General features: G+C 44.6%; 2 protein-coding genes and 1 long non-coding RNA gene across 5 annotated transcripts; 1 reads left to right on the top strand and 2 right to left on the bottom strand.

The window, feature by feature from the left end:
• Window positions 1–617: 617 nt before the first annotated feature.
• Window positions 618–3,756, bottom strand: LOC120692413 (probable inactive receptor kinase At3g02880). 3 transcript variants are annotated; one of them, XR_005682614.1, is made up of 4 exons: window positions 2,441–3,756; window positions 1,935–2,363; window positions 1,178–1,851; window positions 618–1,030 (listed from the first exon to the last, which is right to left on the bottom strand). XR_005682614.1 is itself a non-coding variant. In XM_039975694.1 (3 exons), the coding sequence occupies exons 1-3, from the start codon at window positions 3,528–3,530 to the stop codon at window positions 1,238–1,240; spliced, it is 2,133 nt and encodes a 710-aa protein (XP_039831628.1). In that variant the 5' UTR covers window positions 3,531–3,756; the 3' UTR covers window positions 1,020–1,237. The 3 variants fall into 3 exon arrangements, 2 of the variants coding, with proteins under 2 accessions (XP_039831628.1, XP_039831630.1); XM_039975694.1 differs by having other exon boundaries at window positions 1,020–1,851; XM_039975696.1 differs by having other exon boundaries at window positions 1,020–1,851; window positions 1,935–2,339; window positions 2,441–3,750.
• A 2,770-nt stretch (window positions 3,757–6,526) lies between these two features.
• On the bottom strand, window positions 6,527–7,496 carry LOC120692021. The gene is made up of 2 exons (XR_005682456.1): window positions 7,294–7,496; window positions 6,527–6,873 (listed from the first exon to the last, which is right to left on the bottom strand). It is a non-coding gene; the product is annotated as an uncharacterized LOC120692021 (long non-coding RNA).
• A 2,701-nt stretch (window positions 7,497–10,197) lies between these two features.
• On the top strand, window positions 10,198–19,355 carry LOC120693509 (protein TIC110, chloroplastic-like). Its single transcript, XM_039976966.1, has 15 exons — window positions 10,198–10,780; window positions 11,398–11,457; window positions 12,537–12,660; window positions 12,779–12,847; window positions 12,933–13,031; window positions 13,822–13,888; window positions 14,086–14,150; window positions 14,626–14,714; window positions 15,490–15,614; window positions 15,699–15,799; window positions 16,063–16,276; window positions 16,978–17,132; window positions 17,257–17,379; window positions 17,681–18,658; window positions 18,761–19,355. The coding sequence occupies exons 1-15, from the start codon at window positions 10,269–10,271 to the stop codon at window positions 19,013–19,015; spliced, it is 3,036 nt and encodes a 1,011-aa protein (XP_039832900.1). The 5' UTR covers window positions 10,198–10,268; the 3' UTR covers window positions 19,016–19,355.
• Window positions 19,356–20,976: the final 1,621 nt, after the last annotated feature.

Here is a 20,976-nt window from a genome sequence, read left to right on the forward strand (position 1 = left end):
TCCAGCTCGACACGTGGTCGAGTCAGATCGAGTAAAATCCAATTTTTTATGCATAATTTTTGGGTTGGGTTGGGTTTTTTTCCTAGTTTTGAGGCAAAAATATCGGCCCGAGCTTAGCCCATACATTGGTCGGGTCGGATCCGGTTCGTCAGATCGGGATCCGGTTCATCAGATCGGGAAGCCCATAATCAGATCTAATCCCAAATGACTAGTCTCTTTTTATTAGGCTAGTTGCGAGCCCTTTTATCTATTTCGTAGTTCCGTATTTTTCGGATTTATGGTATGAAGTCTAATGCATCTAGTAAAATCGCTGTGTTCGCTTGGCTGTGGCTGATTTGTTATGAGAGAACAGTACTGCTGACTGGCTGGTAGCTGGTGGGTTGGTGGTTGATGCTGATTTAGTATGAGAGAACAGTACTGCTGGCTGGTTGGCTGACAAGCCAAGCGAACACAGCGATATATTTCTTCTTAATGAAACGGCACTGCCGCACTGGCGCACTGCTAGCGTCCAGATTCCTATCAGAATTTTTTTATCGGACGGTCCGTCGTAACGTTGATAAATAACAGTTGCCATATCAAAAATCAACACTTGTAACATTAAAAAATATGTATACAAATGACTCTAATATTTGGAATTTCCATTGCAACATTAAAATCATGTTTCATGCAACATCCACTGTGTAACATAAAAAAATAATAATTGCAATATCGGTATTTGACTCCTCAACATGAGTTGCAGGGTCCGATCTTTTCTGCACGTCAAACATCCTAATCCTAGCATTACCGTTAATGAAATGCTGGCCTACGAAAATCCTAGAAGAAGAAAAAGTACGGTTGACCGATTGTTGTTTTGTAGAGCCAATGGACCACTCTTATATCCATTTAGGGTCATCTGTCTCAGGTAAGAGATGCTGGGTTTGGAGGAGCTGACATTGCTGAGCATTTCTGCGCACCTGCTTACCTCCGTGCATGGCAATCGGACGGCTCATAAGTTTTTACCTGGTAGTGTGCACGCCACGTCGCCACCAAACTGCCGGAAGGGGATACAAGATTGAAATGAGACTCAAATACGCACCAAAGCAATCGATCAGGGAGCATTAGCGTACGTACTACTTCCTGCTCGATTACAATGTTACAAAAAATCAAGGCGAAACCGAAAATGAGACACAAATCATACAAATTTCAAACCAAGAAGAAGATCATGTCGATCAGCCCACGCCCAGCACCGCCGTGGAGCTCAACGCCCGGCAAGCTCCGGCCCGTCGCCGGCGGCGATCTCGTCGATCATCCTGACGACGTCCTGCACCTTGGGCCGCCTGTCGGGCTCGGGCGCGGCGCAGAGCAGCGCGACCTCCGTGAGCCGCAGCATGTCCCCGTGGCGGCCGCGGTCGGCCACGATCTCCACGTCGAGGATGTCCGTGGACCACTCGTGGCTGAGCGCCAGCCGCGCCCACTCCGCCAGGTCGCCGTCCTCCTCCACGGGCACCTTCCCGGTCACCAGCTCCAGCAGCACCACCCCGAGGCAGTACACGTCGGCGCGGGACGACAGCCGCCGGCCGCCGCCGCGCGCGAACTCCGGGCACTTGGCCGCCGCCAGCCGGTGCGCGTGGTGCGGGAGCAGGGGGTGGAACCCGTGGTCCGTCAGCTTCGGCACCGCCTGCTGCTGCTGCTTGCCCTTGGCGCCGGCCGCCGAGAAGAAGACGAGCACGTTGGAGGACTTGAGGTTGCCGTGCGGCGGCCGGTGGAAGTACGGCAGCGACTGGTGCAGGTACGCCAGCCCGCGCGCCATGCCCTGCGCGATCGACAGCCTCGCCGGCCACGGCAGCGGCGTTCTCCCCTCGCCCCTGTTCCCTGCGCGCGAGCGAGCAGAGCATGGTTTAGCTTTCATGGCGATCGTGGCCGCCGCCAGGAGCGTACGGACTCCGACGACGTACCGTGCAGGAGCTGGAAGAGGCTGCAGCCGGGGACGTGCTCGTACACGACCAGCTTCTCCTCCTTGGAGTAGAAGGCCGCGGCGAGGTCGACGACGTTCTCGTGCCGGAGCCTGCCCAGGAGCTGCATGGTGTGGGTGAAGTCCCTGCGCGGCACGTGCGCCATGTTGCGGAGCCGCTTCACGACGACGACGGGGCCGGCCTGGAGGGTCACCCGGTACGTGATCCCCAGCCGGCCCTTGCCGAGCATCTCCGCCGTGGACCGGAACAGCTCGTCGACGTCGAACCGGGCCCTGTCGTCGAGGAAGAACTGCAGCTCGGCTCCCTTGCCGGAGTCCGTGCTCCGGCTGCCGCTCCCTCGGCCCTGCTCCGCCTTGTCCTTGATGTCCCCTGCTCCGGTCACTCCTCCTGCATTGTACGGAACACGAGTCTCTGTCAGTGTCAGGAACAAGAAGAACGTCATCGCAGAGGGGTAAAAAGAAATACTAGGAAGCGAACTGAATTGTCACCTGCGGCACGGCCGCCGAGACGGACCTCCCGGCCCTTCTTCTTGTGGTGCAGGAAGATGAGCACGGCCGCGAACGTTACCAGCGCGGCGATGAGGGACATCGCCACGATGCTCCACGTCGCCAGTCTGAACCGCATGTGCTTCCGTGCCGGCCGATCGCCGTCGCCTGCCGGCCTCACGACCTGACTGTCGCTGCCGCCTCCAGCGGCCGGAGCGCCGGACGACGACGGCGTGCCGTCCTGGCACTCGGCGTTCACGGCCTCGCCGCAGAGCTTGAGGTTGTGGTCGAACGCGCTCGCGGGGAACCGGCGCAGCGCGCGGGTGGCTGGGACCTCGCCCTGGAGGAAGTTGTAGGACACGTTGAAGACGACGAGGCCGCGCTGCCGGAACGCCGGGAGGGTGCCGTTGAGCAGGTTGTCCTGGAGCTCGAGCCGCGCGAGGTCCCGCAGCGCCGTGGCGTACCCGCGCGGGATGGGGCCCGAGAACCGGTTGCTGGACAGGTCGAGGGCGCGGAGGCGCGGCAGGCCGTCGAGCCCCGGCAGCGCGCCATGGAGCGCGTTCCCGCGCAGGGACAGCGCCTGGAGCCGCGACACGCCGCGGAGCGCGCCACGCGGGAGCGCGCCCGTGAGCTGCGCGCCGTCGAGCGCCACGCCCACCACGCGGCCGTCGCCGTCGCACGACACGCCGCGCCACCGGCTGCGCCCGCCGTGGCAGGGGGGGCCCGTCCAGTTGGAGTGCAGGTCCAGCGCCGACCGCAGCGTGTCCCGCAGCACCAGCAGGTCGCGCCGCTCGCCCCGGCGCTCCTCGAAGTCCAGCTCGGTCACCTCCGCGCCTCCCGCCTCCACCACCGCCGTCGTCGCGAGCACGCAAGAGACCAAGGCCCAGCGCCATAGGGGCCACCGGCGCCGGTCGCGCTTGCTCCCGCTCATGGCTGGCGTCGTCGTCCCCGATGAGCTCACGTCAAGCAACGTGCATGGCGGCAGCTTCCTTCTCACCCGATGAGGTTGAGGGTGGTAAACAAATCGATCCGGATGCTTTGCCGAGGTGTGCAAGGCAAGGCAAGGGAGGCAGCGGGCGGGGGAGAGAACCATGATAAGATACGTGGAGACGGAGGGGCGCCGGCCGGGTGGTGGTAGGCGGCGGTGGTGCGTGCTGGTGGTAGCGGGAGGGATGGAGCTGGGCTTTCGGTGGATCCGACGTGAACATCTCGGCAATTCGGTCGCGGCTGCAGCGACGGGCCAACCGATCCGGATGGACGCAGCTGGAATGTGGGAGAAGAGCTGAGCTAAAGCTGACAAGCCCAAGTGGCCTAGTGCTGAATTGGTTGAGACTGGAGAGACGCATCCTGATCTTTAGTCTTTACATTGCCGTCTGCCACAAGTCCACAACATGATGTGTATATACGATCATCTTTTACTTTCATTTAACTCTTATTTATCTCTTTTATTTATATATAATCCATCCATCCTGAAATGTAAGGTACTCCATCCATTCATTTTTGATAGCTATATTTCACTTTGACACAATGATCAAGAAAAATAACCTTACTTATCATATAATAAATGCAATACAGACTTTTTTTTGTTAGTCCTCCAATGTTTTAACTGGAAACTCCCGTTACTAGTGCTATTTATTGTCATAGCCTATGTCAATATCAAATATAGCTATCATTTATGAATATTTGAGTTTTTCAAATATAGCTATCAAAAGTCAATGGGGAAGTATTTATTTCATCCTAAGTTAAAATAGTCAAAACTTGAAAAGAAAATTAGCATCTAAGACATTAAATAAGTAAATTATGAAAATATATTTCATAATGGATCTAATTATTTTTATTTAACTTTCAAAATATTATCACCTTTTTTATATAAATTTGGTCAAACTTAGAACAATTTAACTTAGAATAAACCTCAATGTCCTACATCTTTAGGTGGAGCGAGTACATCTTTATATTACAATGTTTTGTTTATGTTTCTTACAAGATTGATGTGCAGTCACAATAGCGACCGTAACTTAAGCAGAAGCTGTGTGAATCGCTGGTTCCCTGCTGAGCGGCCAGGAAATCGGCAAATAAACTGCAAGATCATGCAGAAAACGGAAGGAAGAATACGTGCAGTCGTGGAGATTAGCTTTTAATCGTGGCGGTTCTTCCAGAAAACGGACGGAAGAAAAAAAACGTGATGTCGCTAACTTGCCGTCGCAGTTGCGACTGTCACCGGATCCATGGCCTAGCCGAAGGCAACAGGAGTGAACTGAAATTCCAGCAGAGTTGCAGTAGCCCACGCTCCATAATCATATATACTTTCTGTTATACATACCAACTTTAGGGGGTGTAAATAACTGTGCTATCAGAAAGTGCTATTTCTTAGTTATTATTTTTTGTTGATGAAACAACAAAAAGATCACAAAAGCTGTGACGCTCGTATTTAGTTTAGAACAAGCTAATTGGTTAGTTTGTTCTAAGCCATGCATATTTAAAAACAGAAGGAATGTCTATACTATACTAGCTCTGTTCTTATAAATATTAAATAGATGACATGTTAATTTTGTACTCAAACTTTCAACAATAATATTTATTTAATGAACTAGTAATCAAGTTAAAAAATTAGTACAACTAGGCATTCCTTTACTAGAAAAAAAAAACAGGTTAATGCATTTCGGATAGTAAAAAAAAGCAAACATCTGCTTATGACGGCGAGCCTAAAATGAGAACTACTAGAGACACAATTATCTCTGAGCCTACGGTCATATTAATTTTAGCTAGGATAATCTAATCATGGGTCGTCCGACCCAATAAACTCAACCTGACTCACACGAAAAAAACTTGATCTGACCTGATCAATCAATATGTGGGCCAAGCTCGGGCCAAAATTTTTACGCGACGCAAAACTCGGGTGGGATACGGGTTGAATATTTTTGACCCAAAACCTGATCTAACCTGACCAACCCAAAACTTGTATAAAAAAATCGGGTTTGACCTGATCCAACTTGAACTCGATCCAACCCGACTACATGTCGGGTTGGGCTCGAGCGAAAAAATCTGACCCAATGGTTGGGTCGGGCCGATGAAAAAAAATACCAAGGTTTTTACCTGTTCCAAACCCGATAAATGATCAGGTCTAGTTGTGGCAAAATATCAATTACAAATTTATTATAATGGAATCTATTATCTATCCACCTCAGCTTGAGCATATGGACTTACGTGCTCATAATTACCATATTCATAGTAGCTTATTTGACAACTTATATTAAGCCATGCATAGAATTATGATGTTCTTTCTGCATATATAGAGATGAGTGTGTAATGTACCATGAAAATTGGGAAAAAGTTAACCAACTCAATTCCGGGCAGTTGCACCAAACGATGGATTGTGGACCGTGAAAATTGGACGACAGGGATCTGATACGATCTGCGGCGCTCGACTAATGAGACGCAACAGGAGGCTGACCTTTACTGTTCCTACAAACCACCAGGGTGAAGATCCAGCCTATACACTTTTTGGTAGCTGGCTGGATAAACAAAGGAGACGAAGACGCAAGAGGAGTGCAGGGAATCAGAAAGACAGAAACCGTCCTCATCTTTATCTTTTCCTTTCCTTTCCTTTTGTTTTTTGCAATCTTTTCCTTTGGAGCTTCAAAGAAGCATCATGCTCAGTGATTGCGAGGATCTTGTGCTTAAAGGCTAAAACCATTCTCCCAGAAGATTATTAGGCTGTAAATCACTGTCGATCCTTGTGAAATGGGCACTGGAAAAAGGAAGCAATGACGCTGATATGTATGTACTAGTATGTACCTGCGCGTCATTGGTTTGGAAAGCTAGAGAGTAGAGATCATGTTGAAAACAACTGGAGTTTGCATGATATGCAGGTGCACACTGACAGGGCCCCTTTAAGCTTCATTGCAACTCACGGTGCAGGCGGGGCGGGTTGCGGCCTGCCGCAAAGCCGCTAAGCTTGTCGCTAACATTTTTTGCGGGTTTGTGGCTGCCCACAAGGATTAATACGTGGCCAACACACAGTTTGCGGACCTTGTGGCAGACACCGCATGCCCCGCATAACCCGCATGTATACATATCTAGCTTGCTTGCTTAGACAGGTAGCTAACCAGCTGCTTGTTTGCCTAGTATCAATCCCCAATGAGTATCGATTACATTTGATAGAAAATAAATTAAAATACTGAGTGAAAACAAAAATCACAACTGCATCGTTCTATCATCAATCAAACTAGGATTAGTACATCAATCATCAAGAATAAAAAGGGTGAACTAAGATGGCCACTAAAGATTACAAGATCTGCAGTAAGGCATTCTTTAGTTACACCAATGATTTGTAGTTGCCAAACAAATGTTTCTAGTTTCCAAGTCGCAGATCAAGATGCTCATCTTTGCCGGTGCTTCGACTGAGGAACTACTGCAAGGAAAATCTTTCCTTGGCCCTGAGAAAAAAAAACCATGAACACTTAGTATCAAACCAGACAAACTAGTACACACTGGAGGATTCAGAGTTGCAAGCAAAATAAACAAGAAAATAATGCTGAGATGCAAAAGCAGCAAAGATGAACATGCTGAGATGCAAATTAACGCCAAATAACTGAGTGAGCCCGCTACCTTGCAGATCGTCTCAGATTTTAGGCCGCGCACCGCCATATGTGCCTTGCTTTTAAAGCAGCTAGCAGCAGATTGCTTCCGCCTCGGGAGGATTAACAAATCCATCAGCCCGGCCGAACGAGGGAATTAGCAGCGGAGGTACTAGTCTACTGCCTAGTAGGTTGGAGATGCTGCCGCGGCCGCGCACTGCATCGCCCGGGGTAGATCGACAGCGAGGGAGGGAGAAGCGTGGTGGAGGGCACACTCACCTGCGGCGGGAGGCAGCGCGGGGTAGTCGGGCGGATCCGTTCCTATCCAACGGAAGGGGTAGAAGCGAGGGTGCAGTCGAGGTGCGGGATGAGGCGCCGGCGCGGGGTCGTGGTCGACCGCGGCGGCGACGGCGGCGGTAGCGAGCGCTAGATTATTGAGGGTTCTTGCGGGTCTTTGCGGGTTGTTGCCGGTGTCCGTTGGGCTTAGCGTCGTGGACAAAGCAAGCCGCAAAAGCCTTGCAGCTGGGCCGCATCAGCCACATGTGGCGCTTTTTTCATTTTTGTATTTAAAAAAAAATTTCAAAAATATATGGCGGTTTCGAAAAAATTCAAAACTATACCCCTGTCGCCCCCTGCCTGGGCGACATGATCTAAATGTAAAAAAAAATTACATTTAGGTCCTGGCACTCGGGACGCATTAAACAGCGAACTTGTAAAATCGATATAAAATCGTAGAAAAATCGGAAAAATACAAACTCAACTGTTCTGGATTCTATAAAACAAGATCTACAACTTTTGTTATATAAAGTTTTTCATTTGATTAATGTATCTTGCTCTATTTTAAATACTAGTTTAATGCACTTTTATTTAAATCTCAAGATCCATCCTTTGGATGCAGGTCACCTTTGGCTAGAGTGTTGCATATGGTGAGCATAGGCTTGCACAAAATTGGTAGATCCAGAAAACATTTCTAGAATAAGTTTTTAAATTAAATCTTGCAATATGTCTAGTTTAAATGGGTTATTTATCCATGCTGCTATACTGAGTTTTAGAAGCCATAACTTTTACAGTACCATTATTTTATTTCCTAAGAGCTATAAAAAAAGTTTGGTAAATTTTATATAAGCACAACTAGACCAAATGAATTATGACTAAGGTAAATGCACTAAATCAAGAAAAATAGTTCTTGTACCTAGAAAAATTTGAAATAATTCATTTGGTCTAGTTGTGCTTATCTAAAATTTACCAAACTTTTTTTTGTAGCTCTTAGGAAATAAAATAATGATACTGTAAAAGTTATGGCTTCTAAAATTCAGTATAGCAGCATGGATAAATAACTCATTTAAACTAGACATATTGCAAGATTTAATTTAAAAACTTATTTTAGAAATGTTTTCTGAGCCTACCAATTTTGTACAAGTCTATGCTTACCATATGCAACACTCTGGCCAAAGATGACACGCATCCAAAGGATGGATCTTGAGATTTAAATAAAAGTGCATTAAACTAGTATTTAAAATAGAGCAAGATACATTGATCAAATGAAAAACTTTATATAACAAAAGTTGTAGATCTTGTTTCATAGAATCCAGAACAGTTTTGTTTGTATTTTTCCGATTTTTCTACGATTTTATATCGATTTTACAAGTTCGCTGTTTAATGCGTCCCGGGTGCCAGGACCTAAATGTATTTTTTTTACATTTAGGTCCTGTCGCCCAGCCAGGGGGCGACAGGGGTATAGTTTTGAAATTTTTCGAAACCGCCATATATTTTTGAAATTTTATTTTTTTTAAATATAAAAATGAAAAAAATCCCCACATGTGCTCATTTTGCAGGCGCGCCTAGTGGGCTCGTTTAAGAACCCGCCCCACCTGCACTTTTAATTGCAACCTACGTGTGATGTGGTCTGTGCGTCTTGCTCTCATTGTCAGATGACACGTGGGTGGTCAATGGTGGAAGATATATACTTCTTTCCTAAAATAATAATATAATATAAGTGACATTAATTCAGTTTTAAGCTTAAGTTTCTTCTGAAACAACTTTGGAACCATGTACATTTACTTAAAAAGTTTAAACTGCCAATAAAAGGAACATTTTGCTAACCACTAGTTTTATTAGATATTGACGTCTTAATATATCACAATACTAAAAACAAAAGCTGGTTACATAATTATACAAATCCAATGATTTATCCAATAGCATTGAGGATACAAGTGGATAACCAATGGTGTTTTTCGTGTTAGGCAATTACGATGGCATGCCATTCTAGCTTATTTCTCCTTCCAACTTATTTACACAGAATGACATTCTAATTTATTTTATCAATTTTTGGGTCGATCAAATGACCCAAAATATATCCAACTTGCATCCCTGAATAGCATGAAGTTCAATCACGGATGAAAATTGTTGAGTATCAAATTTGGTGCTCCGTGGACACGTTAGAGGGGAAGTGCGAGATATGAAAGTTGGATCAAATGAAACCATGTGCACAGTGAAAGATGAAGGGTGACAAGATGGACAAAAACACGATAAAGATGTGCAGAAAAAACAAAAAGATTCCATGAGAATGTTCGAAATACCAACGTAGAGGCCAGAGAAACCTCGCGTTAACGTAAGATGGCACCACGAATCAAAATCACACGAGGCAAAGAACACACCAAAAACATCACCAGCAGAGCGCGAAGTACACACCAGAAAACGTCACCAGCCGCAGAAGAGGCGAAGTACACACCAAAAATATCATCGGCAGGGGCAAAGAACACATGTCAATCCGACGGATAGCAACCGCGAGGCGCGATGCTCCACACCCAGCCAAATCTATTGCTGCATCCGGGAACCACAATTCCTACGCCAAACGAAGCCAAGTCACAGCATCCAGGTCCAACGGCCCAACCGTGCCGGGCGACCGCAGCGAGCAGGCGGCCGTCTACCACGGAACCACGGGAGACCGCCTGAAATAGGCGAGGAAGATCACGGCGGGGCCTCCCGTGCCCGCGCAACCGGCGAGGCAGGCAGAGCAAACCCTGGGTCCAGCCGCCCCGCCCCGCCGCGCCGCACCAATCCCACCCCATCCCAACGCTATCCGCTGCCCTCAGGCTCGCCCGCGCCGCGCCCCCTCCTCCTCCTTTCCACCCTCCTCCCTCCCCCCACCATCCTACCCCACCCGCCCCGCCGCCGCCGAGGAGAGGAAGGCGCGTCCCCACACCCGCGTCCGCCAGGCAGCAGGGATCCCTCCCTCCCTCCCGCGCGCGAGCATGGAGCTCCCGCTCGCGTCCGCGAGGCCCTCGCCGCGGGTGGCGGGGGCCGCCCGCCCGCCGCTCCTCTTCTCGCCGCTTAAACCCTTCCCGCTCCTCCGCTTCCCGCCGCGGAGGCCCGCCGCGGCGCGGCTCCGCCTCCGCCTCCGCGCCCGCGCGGCCGCGGGCGAGGCGGCGCCCCCCGGCGAGGAGGTGTTCGGCGGGCCGAGGGAGCTGGCGGGCGTGCAGCCGCTGGTGGAGGCGCTCCCGCCCGCCGCGCGGACGGCCGCGGAGCTGGCGGTTGCCGCGGCGGCCATCGCGGCCGGCTACGGCATCGGGCTCCGCGCGGGCGGCGGGTCGCGCGCCGTGGCGGTCGCGGGGGCGGCCGTGCTCGGAGCGGCCAGCTTGGCGGGCGCGGCCGCGGTGAACTCCGTGGTGCCCGAGGTCGCCGCCGTGGGGCTCCACAACTACGTCGCCGGCCACGACGACCCCACCAACATGGAGAGCGGCGAGGTGGAGGCCATCGCGAAGAAGTGAGTTGGTCTTGTTTGCTGTTGCAGCATTGGGTTTATTGCTCGAACGGTTCGTACTGCTGCTGTACCACCAAAATTATGGGGCTAGTTTTGGTATTTTTGTCAGCCATGCTAGATTTGGTTCTGGATGAATGGTTGTTATTCTAATATTTATGGTGGATTTGGTAGAGTCTTCTGGTTCCAATGAAGGCCCCCTTAGTTGATGTTTTCATTCTGTTCATGTACTAAATAGTAGTATTCGCAGATAGATACCAGCATTTTGATTAGCTCAACCTTTTATTGTGATACACACTTTTGTTTTTTTTCCCCAATTGCCATGAAGTCTGGCATGCATGTTCATTTGGGCACTTACTTTTGAAGTTCCCTTGGGCACTTACTTTTGAAGTTCCCATAGTCCAATTTGTCGTTGGAATGCCAATAAATTTTGATTTAGCTACTTATTTGTGATGCTAAAAGAAGCTATGTGTAATTTCCATGTGCGGGAGCTAATATTTTCTTTTGGGAATCTAAACCGAATAATTAACTGCTACTTTCTTTTAATTCTTTTAGAAGCTAATTAATGCTGCTGCTGTTACTCCTTTCTCCATGTTCTTATGATGCACAATTTTTTGTTTTAGATATGGAGTTAGCACACAGGATGCAGCCTTCAAAGCAGAGCTCTGTGACTTGTATGCCAGGTGAGCTTCTTGATGCTCTTGTTTTTCAGCTGGCTCCTATGCTTGTGAATATGGGCATGCACATAACCACCATGAAATATGGTTTCTAGGCCTAGTATAGTTGTATATGCATTAATTCTGTTGTGATCAGGTGCTGAATTGGTTGGAGCAACACTTATCGCTACTATGTTGCCCCTAGAGGGGATTATCTAGAGCATTATTTCTACACTCGGGAATTGAGGCAACTAAATAAATTTCAGCTATGGAAACAGACATGCAATTATCAGCTGCCCTAGTTGATGTGGACGCTGGTTTATATTGCGATAATTGCCACACATAAGAAGGTTGATTACATGGCCTGGAAGGGATGAAGAGGTATTGGAAGGGAGATTAGACCATGGATTGAGATGAGGAAAGTAGAGTGGTCAAGGGAAGCAAATAGAGTACTATATTACTTTCCTGATACTGATATTGAACACACCTCCTTTTACAGTGTGCGTTCTCGCCTCCTGTGCTAGCTCTGTTAACTTTGATTTAACTTCCGAATTCTCACTATGATTTGCTTCAAATCATGCTCTCTGACCAACTACGCAATATGCCTATTCTGCTCTAAATTTTTCAACATGGACACCAATCTCCTAGAATCATTGCTGGATGCACATATCAAGCTGCCAGATGCTGCTATACTTGTTGTCTTGTTGCCCTGGCCGTCCCATTTTGCAATGCCGATGCTGAAATGCTGTTGTGCCTCGTCCTGCTGCAGTATAATCATTGATCCAAACATTTTTCTCGTTAATTTCTACTGTGGCCAGAGCTAACTTCCACAACACAACCAAATGCTAAGCTCATTAGCCATTTGGTGGTGTTGCTAGTGATGTTTGTATTTGTGCATTGCGGTTGAGGTCTCCAATTTTGAATTGCAGCCTTCCGATTTCATGGATGGAAGTCAGATGCACCTTTTATAGAGTAAATACAAAAAAAAAAACTACTACATATATAATAGCCAGTACTCATGTATCAGCATTTTATTCCTCAAGAGGTCTGACCCTTCTGAACATCGGTTATTTGCTCATCGTTGTCCTGGCCGTGCTTTTATGCAGGTATGTTTACTCAGTACTTCCTCCAGGAGATGAAGATCTCAAAGGTAGCGAGGTTCAGGCTATTATAAAATTTAAAAGAGCTCTTGGGCTTGATGATGTAGATGCTGCTAACATGCACATGGAGGTATGGACTCCTGATCCAAACCCTTTCATATCTTATCATCTGTCTCATATGTTCTTATTCTTTTCCTTCCACTTTCCATGTTCCTGTTTTAAAACCTTTTCCTCTTTGCTTGTACTAGATTGGTAGACGCATATACAGAGAGAGGCTAGAAACGAGTGACCGTGATGCTGACATGGAACAAAGGCGGGTAAGTTTGTTTATGCTTTGATGCATAAATAAGATACTTAAACTTCCTGTTGACCCAGATTATAACCATGCCAAATTCTTTGCAGGCATTTCAAAAGTTAATTTATGTGTCAAATCTTGTCTTTGGAGATCAATCTGCATTCTTACTTCCATGGAAACGTCTCTTCGGGGTGACTGATTCTCAGGTACTTTATTATGAATTTTGAAGTCTACTCGTCCATTTTATGCTTCGATCTCTCAGAGTAATCTTTTTGTTCTGAATTTTGAACTCTAGTTTCGTCCAATTTCTGACAATATTGCTTCAGTAGTCATGAAAAATCTCCTTTAAGTATGATAAGCTTGCTTTTTACGTAGTGTCGCGTGCTCTTGATGCATTGGATGTTTCAGAGGGTTAATGCCACTACTCGTTCGGTCCAAATAAGAATGATTTTTTTATTTGCCATGGCCTTTAATATCATTGTTTGTTAAGAACAAAATGCAACTTGTAAGGCTATTGAGGTATTTTAATAGAAAACACATATTGTGGCTGATTTTAATAGGTACATATATATTGGTAGTGTATATTTGGTTGGGGTGTTTGGACATCTCCCATTTTATGAGAAGCATGAAAAATCCCCCACCTCCCTCTCAACCCAGAAAAGGGGAAAAATGATGAACACAGCGCATGTAATGTTACCCACATATATGGCATTTGAAAATCCACCCTTCAGGAGAATACAGTTTGTGCATTCAATATAAAAATGCTATTCCTTTTTAAGTAGCATCAACATCGTATTTGACTAGCATGGATACAAATGGGAATAACCTTTATTTCGTAATTTGAGAATAGAGGGTGTTTGGCACTTGTACTAGATGGATGTTTTTTGTTTATATTTCCGAGCACACACTATTTTGAAATGCCTGTCCATTCTACATTAGTCCGGTGATGGCTTCTATGTTTCTATATGTCTAATTTAACATTATGTTTGTTTCCAGATTGACATTGCTATGAGGGAAAATGCCAAGAGTTTATACTCGTCGCAGCTCAAGTCTATTGGGAGAGGTACTATTGGAACATGTAATTTTGTTTAGGCGTTAGTACAGTTATGAAGTCATACTGTTCTTAAGATTTGCCTTGCCAAGAGATTAGTAGTACACTGTACGATAGCAATGCCATTTTCTTTTGTTATATTCATTGCTTGATAATCTCTCAATGCAATCTCGTGAACATTCTGAACTCAAAGGGTTTTCTCTTTTCAGGTCTTGACATAGGCACGCTCATTGATGTAAGGAGAGCACAACTTGCATATAAACTTTCTGATGAGGTAACCCTTTTTTTTTCTAAATCTAGTGCTGCTTATTTGCTTTAAATTCATTTGGGCTTAAATCTTCAAAAATGGTTAGAGCACATCACGATTTATATCCATGCTAACTATGTACACACACACACACACACACCAGTCAACAGGCTAGACAAAAATAAAAAACGTCAGTGTAACAGGGGTATAAATGTCATTTCATGTGATGCCAATGCCTCTCCCAGCTGTGTTACATTAAAAATAAACAGACCCCTAACGGTTGTGGCAGTGAGGAGATAAATCTTAGATTCAATGGCACTGAGGGAAATTCAAAAAAAATTATGTCACCCAAGGAAGACATCTAATTTTTCATGGCACTGAGGGAATTTGCTCATTTGTTATTGGTGTTCGTCTAAGTATGCTGGGGAAAAAAGACAAATGGAATCAATGTAAACATGTTTTGTTGCTGAGTAACGTCCTAAATTTGTTACACTTCTTGCAGATTGCTACTGAGATGTTCCGGGAGCATGCGAAGAAGCTAGTTGAAGAAAACATTTCATCAGCGTTAGACATCTTGAAGTCACGTATCCCGTATGGAACCTACTTATCTATTGCAAAAGCATGTTACCAGATTCCATTATTACTTCATTAGATGTTGTGCATGAAAACCTGAGGAAAAGGCATAGCCATTTTTCTGAAACTTGATTTATCGGTTTGCATTTTGCAATTGGTAGATGTTTTGGCAATTCTGGGCATATATAATGGAGAGAACACTAACACTTTGTAAATGGCACTGATCTGTCTTTTGCCCCTTGTTTAAAACAAGAGATGATCCATAAAGTATTTCTGTGCCACCTTGTTTAAAACAAGAGATGACCCATCAAGTATTTATGCGCAACCTTTTCCATACATGGCCCTTTCATGTTGTTATGCATGGTTCCAGGATTTTCTTGTTTATCATGGGCAACCGCATAGCATCCTTGAAATCTCTATTTAAGATCTAAACTTGAGGACTGCTGATATAAACTAGCTTTGAATCTCTATTTAAGATCTAATCATCTAAACTTGAGGACTGCTGATATAAACTATCATGTAGGCATGTTGCCAAGAAAAGTTGCTTAGGTACTTAGGTTATTTTGTACATATATGCCCGCTTTTACTAGTAGATGGAGTATTTAGCTACTACTAGGTGCAGCCTAGGCGTCCTCCTGATGGAACGTGACATTTGAGTGTGTCATGTAATTTAGCAAAAGTATGAATCCTTGTAGACGGGTGGCCAATCCCCTGAATTTAATTAGCTTACAAATTCAATATTCACCATTTCAGAGCATCAGTGGATTTACCTTACTGAACCATGTGATTACAGGGATAGTCTAACTCAGGCTGTGGAAGAAGTGAATATTGTTATTAAGTTTAATAGCTTGCTTACAACATTAAGCAAGCACCCCCAGGCTGATCGGTTTGCTCGTGGACTTGGCCCTATTTCATTAGGTAAAATGGTGAAGCTTTTTGTAATCACATTTAATTGAGCTGGACCTTGTTTAAGATTGTGTTTTTGGTGCTTGGCACGGATAGGTGGAGAGTATGATCATGATAGGAGGGCTGATGATCTCAAGATACTCTACAAGGCCTATGCTACAGAAGTACTTTCAGACGGAATTGTTGATGATGAGAAGGTGATTTGATATATATTTTCGTTTCTAGTTTACTGACGTTGCTTGTGTAATGACAAGTTGATATAATCCCGTTCTAGTTCTGATGCAGTGGCAAATTGAAATAAGCCCCACCAGTAAATTAGCTTGATTGCAATGCTGCATTGCTCTTCAATTAATAGATCACCATCATTTTGTATTGTTTCTGCACAAGCGTTGTGATCATGTCGATGTGAATTATTGGGTAGTATCTGAACATAAATTTTTCTATGCTTAAAAAAATGCAGCTTGCGCCTTTGAATGAACTCAGAAATATATTTGGACTGGGGAAGCGTGAAGCAGAAGGAATATTGTCTGATGTCAAATCTAACATATACAGAAGGACACTTGCTAAAGCATTTAACACTGAACTGGCTTCAGTCCCTAGCAAAGCAGCATTCCTCCAAATTCTCTGTGAAAAGTTGCAATTTGATCCTGAACTTGCTAGTAAGATGCATGAAGGTACCATCTTGACACTTTTCCTTCTTGCAACATTGATTTACAGCATAGATGTGGTGAATAAGTGTTTTTGGCTTTTTGCTCACTGGTGTTATGAACCTTGATCTCAATGGCCCTGAACCCAGGCAGCGCAACATCGCTGATAGGCAGCGGCCGCATTATAAGGGCTGGGATAGAATGGGGACTGGGGCAATAGGTTGGTTTTCATCTTGCTTGCCTTGATTTTATTGAAAGAGGCCAGAGGTTTACTTGACTCCTAAGGATGCAATCTCTAATCTTATTCTAACTAAATGTAACCCTGGGAGATCCGGCCTACCACAATGTCTAGCCAGCCCAATGGTCCAGACAACTACCCATGACATTGGCCAATACTGCTTCATTGTTATTTTATAATGCTGTTGTCAAAGCTATACCTTGACTATAGGAAGTATATTTTTTGGAAAGATAACTGTGTGTTTGGTTCACCTGGAATGTATTGCTTACGATCAGGGATGAATTTAACTGGCAAAAAACATGGCGAATATGTTTTGAACAAAAGAAGCATGTCATCTGTTTTCATAGCACTATTACTTGTTTTATGCACCATGCAAACTAAGCCATTCTGAGTTATGGCTACACAGACTTTAATTCAGAAAACACTGGTCTTGCCATATTCACTTTATTTTCATAATATCAATATGTATTAACTCTACTTTGAAATCCAGAAATTTACAGACAGAAGCTTCAACAGTTTGTAGCTGACGGAGAGCTGAGCAAGGAGGAAGTGGAAGCTCTGATGGCATTCCAAATGCGTCTCTGCATCCCTCAAGAAACTGTGGATGCTGCTCATGCTGAGATCTGTGGCCAATTGTTCGAAAAGGTGACACTAAATAGTTTTTGCGGTGCCTTTCTTTGCATTTGTTTGGCTTTTGTTCCATATCTTGTAGCAATGCTGATGGCTTGTTCTGTATCAGTGTTCTTACATTTGTTTGGACATATTACAGGTTGTCAAGGAAGCAATTGCATCCGTTGATGGATATGATGCTGACAGACGAGAGGCTGTTAAGAAGGCAGCACAAAGTCTAAACTTGAAAAAGGAGGCTGTCATGGCTATCTTTAGTAAAGCAGTATGTATTTTTTCTTTAAATATGATCATTTATTATGTACTAGTTTATTTTCTCGCGATCTTCTCTGATAATCTATTTATATTCTTTTATTATATTCCTTGAGCAAATTCAGTTTCAGTATTCTAAGTAGTGACATTGTTTAGCAAAGCATTATGTATTTTCCCTTTACATATGATAAATTATTATGTGCTAGCTTATTTTCTCATGCTCTGCTCTTCTCTCATAATCTATTTATATTCTTTGTTATATTGCTTAAGCAAATTCAGTTCACTATTCTAAGTAGTCACATTCAAATGGTCAGGTACGAAAGTTGTTCCTGAGCTACATTCAGAGAGCAAAAGAAGCTGGGAACCGCATTGAAACTGCAAAAGAGCTGAAGAAGCTAATTTCCTTCAACACAGTTGTTGTTAGTGAGCTTTTAGCGGACATTAAAGGAGAGCTGTCTCCAACTGCTGAAACTGAGGCATCAAGCGTGACTTCGGAATCTGAGGGAGAGGATGATGAATATGAATGGGAATCATTGGAGACATTAAGAAAGACTAGACCTGATAAAGAGCTTAAAGAAAAGCTGAGAAAGTCAGTCCAGAAAGAGATAACCCTCAAGGATGACATTCCATTGAGAGACAGGACTGAACTCTATGAGACATACTTGATGTTCTGCATCACTGGGGAGACAACGAACGTATCATTTGGAACAGCAATCTCCACAAAGAAAGACGATTCAGAGTTTTTAATGCTGAAACAGTTGGGTGACATACTTGGTTTAACTCGCAAAGAAGCTCAAGATGTCCACATTAAGTTTACAGAAAAAGCTTTTGTGCAACAGGCCGAAGTAATTCTTGCTGATGGGAAATTAACCGAGGCCAAGGCCGACCAGCTTGCAAAGATTCAAAAGCAGTTTGGTTTGCCTACTGAAAATGCGCAGAAAATCATTAAGGGTATCACAACAACAAAGTTGTCTTCTGCAATTGAAGCTTCTGTTGCTCGGGGTCAGATTGGTATACAGCAGGTCCGAGGATTGAAAGAAGCAAACTTCCAACTAGATAGCTTGATTTCGGAATCACTACGGGAAAGCATTTACAGAAAAACTGTTGAGGAGATCTTTTCGTCAGGCACAGGAGATTTTGATGAAGAGGAAGTGTATGTAAAGGTCCCAGCTGATCTCATCATAAGTGCTGAGAAGGCCAAGTCAATTGTTCAGGATATTGCAAAGGTTAGGTTGGAGAACTCCCTTGTTCAGGCTATTGCCTTGCTTCGGCAGAAGAAGAGAGACAATGTGGTATGTAATAATTGCCCCTTTATTTGGTCCCTGAAAAATTCGATTATCTGGAAACTTGATCTAATGAGTGTATGCCTGCTAACTATAAATTTCCCCATGCAGCTTTCTTCTCTGAATGACTTGCTCGCGTGCGACACCGCTGTCCCTGCATCACAACCTCTGTCATGGCCCACACCGGGAGAGCTAGATGACCTGTATGCCATCTACCTGAAGAGCATACCAAAGCCAGAGAAGCTATCAAGGTTGCAGTACCTGCTCGGCATAAGCAACGAGAAGGCTAACAAGATCCGGGACGCGGCCTCGGAGGGAACACTGCCGATTGCTGCAGCTGAAGAGAAAGAGGAGTTGACGTTCTAGGAAGGGGCGCAATTTTGTTAGGTTAGCCAGCAGAGCTGAGGTACCTTGCCAGCCAACCAACGAACGAACTTGGTGATGTGGCCAACAGCTGCCATTGTAGCTAGGGGCATATATGTTTTTGGAAAAGGAAAGCGACGCCACATCCGGACATATGACTATCTGTATAGACAAGTTTGTGACACCAAATTTGGTGACGCTCTTTTGCTGTTGCATTTTTCCAGACCACACTGAAAGCATTTTTGTTTTGTTTAATGATTTCCTCTCTTCGTTCAACATGTATTACAATAACAGATATGACTGCAACCGTTGCTTATAACCTGGTTTTGTTAACCCATCATAAGTGCCAAGCTATCCATGTTTCTTTGGTGCGTATAAGCCACCACACGCATCTTTTCCTATATACTCCTTCTGTTCCAAATTATTAGTTGTTTTGACCTTTTTAGATTCATAGCTTTTCATATGCATCTACATATATATTATATATATGGATGATTTTTTCTACACTTGCATGTAGCTACTCTCATTATCAGTATATTATCGTGTGTATGTCTACATACCCATTTATTACTTTGAGTATATTTATATACTAATTCTAAGATACTTCAAATGGATATATATTAAAATTTTCAAAAGCAACCCTATTTTTAAAATATATTATAATTATACCTTAATATTAATATATTAAAATAAGTATGTCCATATACAGAATGTATGGTCACATACCCAACATATATATCATCATAGATATTTTAGTATGAGCACATACTCCACATATATATTCTTCGTTGGATCAAATATGTCGTATATCATGAGATATACATGTGGGAGTAGCTACAAACGAGTGTAGAAAGGAAGTTTCCTTATGTATATGTAATATATATGTCTAGGTGCATAGCAAAGTCTGAATCTAGAAAAGTAAAAAAAATAACTAATATTTTTTTTGGGATGAAGGGGTATATCTTTTGAAGTGTGGAATAATACCTCTGCGTTTGCAGTTGAGGTTGCAACAAGCCTGCAACCAATTAGCCACAACTTAGAAGGCAGTCCTAACTCCTAAATCATGGTAAGGGGCTTGTTACTAGGATTCCATAATGCATCGTATTAAAGCACTCAAAGCAAATTGTATTAGCGGCCAGGGGAAAGATGACTCAGCGGCTAGTGAAATTACGTGCAAGAAGATTTCACAATTTGCTTATTCTCGCACGAAAATGTGGTTACGAGCTAGAACGCTGCCGGATCGAACGCGACATTCAAAAGTTAGCACGCCTCCATAATCACTGCAGTTAATATCTGTCTTTGAAAAAAAAATCCTTAATCCATATCACAGAAATAAGGCCACTCGTAGTAGGAAGTGTCATTGCACAGTTGACAAGAGTGTCCCACCAGTTTAACACTGGAATAATAGTCACTCTCAGTGCACAATGTCATGGCGCAGTTTTATAGACAACTTACAATATTAAATAGTGCAATAGTTATGTGATCAAATATGACATGACTCAACGAAGACCGGCCTAAGTGAGGAGTGTCATCCCCCAGTCATAACTTGGCAACCGTGTCATGAGAGGGTCAGGGTGATGATCCGGATCATCTGTCTCTCCTCTTAACTCTATTGTCAAATCAGCAATTATGCTGATGTGATATAGTCTTTCATACCTATGACATTTTTATGATACTAGCACTGAGACTGACCTAAAAAACTAAACAGTGACACCCTAAAACATGCTAAACACCACGATCGCTTTACTCGACTCCCAAAACACACTAAGCAAACTGGATGTCGGCTTTAGGAGTACTCAGAGATCTGCAGCTACTCGGCTACGTAGAGCTCGGGGCTTGTCAGACACGGGGCCACGAGATACTTGATGTGGCACGGTCCTGTACGAGATATGAGGTATGGAATATCATGTACAGATACACCATGTAACTACCTATATGATATCTTGTACTAGTCGGACTAGATA

This window comes from Panicum virgatum, chromosome 9N (assembly GCF_016808335.1).
Source record: "Panicum virgatum strain AP13 chromosome 9N, P.virgatum_v5, whole genome shotgun sequence".
In the NCBI taxonomy this organism is placed as follows: Eukaryota; Viridiplantae; Streptophyta; class Magnoliopsida; order Poales; family Poaceae; genus Panicum; species Panicum virgatum.